The sequence below is a fragment of the Macadamia integrifolia genome, chromosome 4 (assembly GCF_013358625.1).
Source record: "Macadamia integrifolia cultivar HAES 741 chromosome 4, SCU_Mint_v3, whole genome shotgun sequence".
Lineage (NCBI taxonomy): Eukaryota > Viridiplantae > Streptophyta > Magnoliopsida > Proteales > Proteaceae > Macadamia > Macadamia integrifolia.
Genome location: NC_056560.1, coordinates 20,119,596 through 20,125,785, shown reverse-complemented (window position 1 = coordinate 20,125,785; position 6,190 = coordinate 20,119,596). Strand labels below are relative to the sequence as shown.

At 37.4% G+C, this 6,190-nt stretch overlaps 1 protein-coding gene across 3 annotated transcripts in view; it reads left to right on the top strand.

The window, feature by feature from the left end:
* Positions 1-2,781: 2,781 nt before the first annotated feature.
* Positions 2,782-6,190, top strand: part of LOC122075641 (universal stress protein PHOS32) — a 5,022-nt gene continuing 1,613 nt past the window's right edge. The window contains exons 1-5 of one of the 3 annotated variants that reach the window (XM_042640745.1): positions 2,782-3,138; positions 3,234-3,337; positions 3,479-3,597; positions 5,852-5,951; positions 6,103-6,121. In XM_042640745.1, coding sequence (XP_042496679.1) covers positions 2,892-3,138; positions 3,234-3,337; positions 3,479-3,597; positions 5,852-5,939 — 558 coding nt within the window. In that variant the 5' untranslated portion in view covers positions 2,782-2,891 and the 3' untranslated portion in view covers positions 5,940-5,951; positions 6,103-6,121. The other 2 variants (XM_042640744.1, XM_042640743.1) reach the window with 2 other exon arrangements.

The window sequence follows — 6,190 nt, the reverse complement described above, 5'->3', positions numbered from 1 at the left end:
TCTCTTTGTGCTTGGTACGTCCTGAACCAAGAGAATATTTTTTTTTTTAATTTAAAAATTCTCCTTAAGCATGGTGAATTCTTTTACTCCCAAAAAAATATCTTGTAAAAAACACAATAAAATATGAAAAATTATTTTATTTTCTTGGCTACTAAACATACATATTTTTTTTTCTTACCATTTTATTTATTTTCTATTATTTTATTTTATTTTTATATTATTTTTTCTTTTTTTTTGTTCTCTTGGCTACCAAACACAGCCTCAAAGATTTCAATGGACCCATGACGAACAATATGCTGCATGGACCCATATCATGGGTTATACATTAGCAAGTCTTGCCGCAGCTCAACCATGAAATTCAAAACTTGCTCCGATCTCTCATGCGTAGGGGTGTCAAAACTTATCTTGAATCGATAAAATCGACCGAAATCGACCAATAAAATGCGAATCGAACCAAACTGATCCTTATTGGATTGATTTTGGACTGAGATATGTTGAAACCGACTGAAAATCGGTCCAAATCAAACCGACCAACAACCAAACTGAATGAGACTGATAAAAAAATAAATGGTTATGATATTATAAATTGGTGAATTGACTATCTATTTTTCATAATATTAGTGAAAAATTTTTTTATTGTAAAGGGAATTGTTACAAATCATTGAATATTAGGTTATGAATAGAGAAATTGATTTGTAAATTATAATAATGCTTCCATTGATTTCCTTGTTTGCTATACAAAACTAGTTAGATAGTTAAATAAATGATTAAGGATAATAGGATTCGTTTGTGATTTCAATATTAGTTATCTTCTCAGGAATTTGTTATCCATTGGTTTCAATATTAATTCTCTTACAACGATAAATCATGATTTAATCATAATCATGAACTTAAAGTGTTTTTTTCATCAAATCTTGTCACTATAAGTTATGTATGTAAATTTCATTATGGTTCAAGCCCAATAATAAACCAATCTAAACTGGTATTAACCCGATATTGAAAAACCAAGATAAATCAAAACCAAACCAGATCAAGACCGAAATCAAAACCAACCGAAAACCGAAGTTCCTTAATTGATTGGTTTTGGTCTTCCTCATTCCTAAATCGAAACCGATTCAACCCGACCAAAACCAAACCGAACCACCCAATTGACATCCCTACTCACACGTTGGGCTGCTCCTTGATTACGACTGGATTGGAAAAGGTTTGAGCTTAGAATAAAAAATTATGAGAATCCAAAGGCAGTTATGTGATTCAAGCGGAGGGTTCTCTAACATGCGGCAAAGGGAAGGACACCAATGAGACAATAATCGTTTCGTATGAGGCAATAACGTTATTCCATTCAAAGAGACAGAGAGAAGTGTTGCGCACCCTTTCATGGCTTTTGATTTATTTATTTATTCTCTACTTAAGAGTTTATAACCTTTTCCCATAATTAAGGATTTAAGGGATGGGAAAATCAACGCTGAGGGGGGCACATAGGCATAAACAGACATATATATATATATATATATATATATATATATATGTATAGAGAGAGAGAGAGAGCTCCTAACCCTAATTCATTCCCATATTGGTTCAGGCCATGAATATCCTACTTGAAGTGGGCCAAATAGCAATGGGTCCAATAGATCACTTAGCCCAAAACCTAACATAGGGAACATACGTTTCCCCTCAACGGTCGGAAATTTGATGTTTATTCCCCCTACTTACCCTCCCATGGGTGCTTATAACCTTATCCCATGGACCATGACTAACGGTAGGAAAGTTTTTTTATCACCCTTTATACTTCCTCATATTTACTCAAACTCTCTCACCCAAAGTTTATTTTTTTGAATTCCTAGAAAAGTAAAATTTCCCTCTTTTTTTATTTTCTTCTTTCCTATCAATTTGAAATTCTTAAATTAACTCAGCTCCCCTCCAACAATTCCTTGGATGGCACCCCAATACCACAGCTTCTGTCTGCCATCTCCTCCCCCCTTCCCCCTTCCCCCTCACCCCTCACCCCTCACCCCTCACCTTCTCCTCTACGGTGAGCCACCCCCCCTATGCAATTCCCACCCCAGCTAAGGGGTTAAGGCTGGGTTAGGGTTTTCAAAATCCAGACCTAATTGCCACCATAATTAAGTATTTTAAATGGTTCAATTTCGGTTAAATGGTATGATTCGATTCCTTTCATGGTATGAAAAGTAGAAACTAAAACCAAACCGCTTATTAAACGATTTCATATAATGAAACCAAAACTAAACTATTTCTTAAATAGTTATATACGATACCTAAATGGTTTCATAGCAATTGCCACAACCAAAAATCTACTCTCATCATAAGCAAATATTGATTGAAAACGGGTCTTTTTTATCGGAGAGTGTGGCATTGCACCCAGACACAAGAGGATGCGAAATGACTAGGCACTCCTCTTGGTCGATGCCCCTACACACACTCTCTTGGTCAAGGAACCGGCACAATGACCCCACTTCCAAACATAAACCATTTCAATTCCCTTATTTATTATAAACCTACTATAATACAAAAAATATAAACAATCATTTAATATAAAATTATACATGTTATCAAATGGTCTCATTTTTTAAACTATTGACCCATAATTTAACGGTACGGGTTTGGGCTGTGGGAGCGGAGCATGGATAATTTAGGAATGTAAAAATAATCGGGGTGAAAAAGAGACGAAATTTTCGTTTTAGGGGGAATTGGAAAAGAAACTTTGGGTTAGGGAGTTTGACTGGACATTTATAAAAGTAGTATACTAAGAGATTATAGTACGTACAGTGTCGTCACTGTCGTGTAGTTAGGCTTCGCGCTTCCTCAAAGCATCAGAACGAAATCAGAGTTTCCACAACTCGCGAATCTTTTCTGATTGAAGGGCACCCGCCATGAGTGGACTTGTTGAGAGTAGTTGTGTTGTTGAGAGTAGTATACTTGGAAAGCTTAGCTGTGTTGTTGTCGCCGTAGATGGTAGTGAAGAGAGTATGAATGCCTTGAAATGGGCACTCGACAACCTGAAGCTTAAATCTCAGGAAGACGACTCTGAACCTGGCACCTATGTGATCCTACATGTTCAATCTCCTCCCACCATTGCGGCTGGCCTCAACCCCGGTGCTATCCCTTTTGGTGGCCCTAGTACGTTAATTTTCAAATAAAACTCAAATCTCCTGTTCTTTTCGATAAATCGAAAGTTAAATTGAATTTGTTTGATTGTTTCTGTAAACGATTAGCTAATCTGGAAGTGCCTGCGTTCACCCAAGCTATTGAGGCGCATCAGCGACGCATCACCGAGGCGGTCTTGGCTCATGCTTTGAAGATTTGCTCCGAGACGAAGGTAAGGGCTTTTGTTCCTAATAATCCATCATTACTACTATTCCTCTGTTCCAAAAAAAGAGGGGGGGGGGAGAAAGAAGAAGTAAAGGTTCTGGAAACCTTCTCAACGAAGGGATTAATTGATCGTGTAATCATTTCTCAGGTTAGCGTGAAGACACAAGTGGTTGTTGGTGATTCGAAGGAGATGATTTGTGAGGTTGTCAAGAACTTGCACGCTGACCTACTTGTGATGGGGTCCCGCTCTTTTGGCCCTATTAAAAGGTGATTTGGAAAACACTTGGTTTCTATCTTTAGTTTTTAGATTCTTACAATCCGATTCATGATTCAATTCGGTAGCAGTACATTATGTTGTCTGGTGGCTGAAGCTTGTGTTCTTCCTCTTCCCCCCTGTCATTAGCTTAATTATTCAGTGAAGCTGTTTATGTTGATCATTCTTTCTATATGAGAGAGAGAGAGAGAGAGAGAGCAACCCAGTGCACGGGCTCCCGCTACTGCAGGGTCCGGGAGGGGCAAGTGTACGCAGCCTTACCCCTGCTTTGCAGAAGAGGCTGTTTCCAAGTTTTGAACCTGACCAACATGTTGTAATAGATAAAATCATCCTACCCTCATTTTGCACTCTTTTACTTTTTGTTTCAATCATCAGGCTCATTTATCCAAAATTATGAGAGTAAAGTTTAAAAAAAGAGCTCTCTAAAATCTTCTTAGAGATTTCAATGCCATGTTTTTTGACTAGGAAGTACCTTGCAGTTGCTATGGTTCCTTGATCTTGAATTGTTAAACATTCTTATTTCAAAGTAAGACTATCTGTGAATCATCTTGTTTTGTGGGGCCGATATGCCACTATGCGGGGAGTTAACAATGGTAACCAGCTTTGCCTTAATTTCATCAATTAGAGGATACTTATATGTGATGTATTTTAAGTAATCATCTCCTGAAATAATATGTTTGGTCAATGCTTTCTTCTATTAAAGTTCTAAAGTGGTGGATTCTTCTATCATAAAAAGAATGAAGATTCTATTTAGTGCTATTTAACTAGCAAGAGCAGACGAACTGCTGTCTGTTGATGAATTGGTATGGTACATGTAAAGAGGAAGGCCAGGGGGTGGCAAGCTACGTGGGTGTTTCCTTAGCCTTAATGTTCTTTTAAGGAATTTCAAATATCAAGAGGTTTTTCTTTCTTTCTTTTTCCCGAATCTTTTATTTTTTGTCTGCTTCTTTTTCTTTTTCTTTTTTTTTTTTAGGGGGGGTTAGGGGGTTAATCCGTGACCCTATAAAAATTTCTGGCTCATGCCATGGTTCAAGCATCTGTACCAAGTGTTTTGATAGATCAGCGAGTGCTTTGAACAGTTCTCTGCAGGATGGGGGAAAGTTCAGACTGTTTGCTTCTTTTTTGGCTGGTTCTCAAGACATTGTTATTCTTCAGCTTGGTTTTGCTAGGTATAGTTGTCTTTGAGATGTTATTTTGGTCTGTGGGGATGTGAGTTTGAGCTATGAGCCCCGCTAATGTTGTTTCTGGAGATTTGATTTCTGTGCTCAGGTCACTTATTAGTTGTGGAGTTCTGTTTGAACTGTGGCACCTCTTGCACACACTTGATGATTCATAGGGTTGGTGGGCTGCAGAAATGTTTCTGTTGCAGTTCTTTTCCTTTTGCTCTGTGCTCATTCTGCCATTCCCCATATATTTTCTTCTTTTTGTATACCTGTTTCTTTTGGTTGGAAATATATCACCTCTTTCATAGCTTTAGTTTGGTATACCTTCACTTGCTGTTAGTGATTTGAAAAACATAGATTGTTAGAAATATAAGGAAGAACATTGAGATTAAGTCTTACATCAAGGAACAAAGATGAATATGTGATTGATTAATTTGTCTTGTTGTTAGTTAAGTATTTGCATCACACATGCCACAATACTTAGTGTGGCTATTCTTTTGTTACATTAGAAAATAGATGTTTGGGGGCTAGGTTCTGTCATGCCATGATGCAAAACCCACATTTGTGGGTATATTGTCTAGTCAACATCTAAACATGGACCAAATTGCGGAGAAATCTAATGGGTCCACCTGTCAAGATGGTGTCCCCGTAAATTGCATGAAAAACAAGGGTACTTAGTTCCACAACGGCCACTGAAAAACCAAGAGAAAACTCTATACATAATGCTGGTGGGCTATATGGTTGAGATAAACCATCTGATTTGACAGGAGGCCTACTAGGCAGATAATTGTCCATCCTATCCAATGTTAGCTTACCAAATCATCAGTTCACATGGCTTAAAAGTCGGTGCATCATGGGAAGGGTTTTGGGTACGGGATATCGAGTTAATTTTACTTCATGGATAGAGGATTCCTTGGTGAACCACATGATCTGTATCTGACCCTTAACTATTGAACAATGCTGTTAGAGAATTAACTTGTTTTTTGTTTATGAGTATATTTTGGGCAGTCACCATAATTTATTTCGTATCACAAGCTTGACACTTGAATATGCTAAACATTGTCTGCTCTGTATATTGTTACAGGATGTTTTTGGGTAGTGTAAGCAACTATTGTACAAACCATGCACAGTGCTCTGTCATTGTAGTTAAGGGTTCTTCTGCTGTATCTTGACAAGCTTCTTAGGTATGTTTCTCCTTTTTGTATTTGTATTTGTAACTATTATGGTGGAATCAAGCTATATACTTCAAATTTTTGCATCCATTTTTTTTAATTGTTTTGTAGCAGTACTGCTGTTTTGCTGGCTAAATCTCTTCATCCGTGGTCTGTATGTTAGTTGTAGTCCAGCACTCCAGCTAGCTTCTGAAGATATCCCCTTGAAGATTCACCATATGCTGTAGAAACTCTATCAAAAAAAAAAAAAA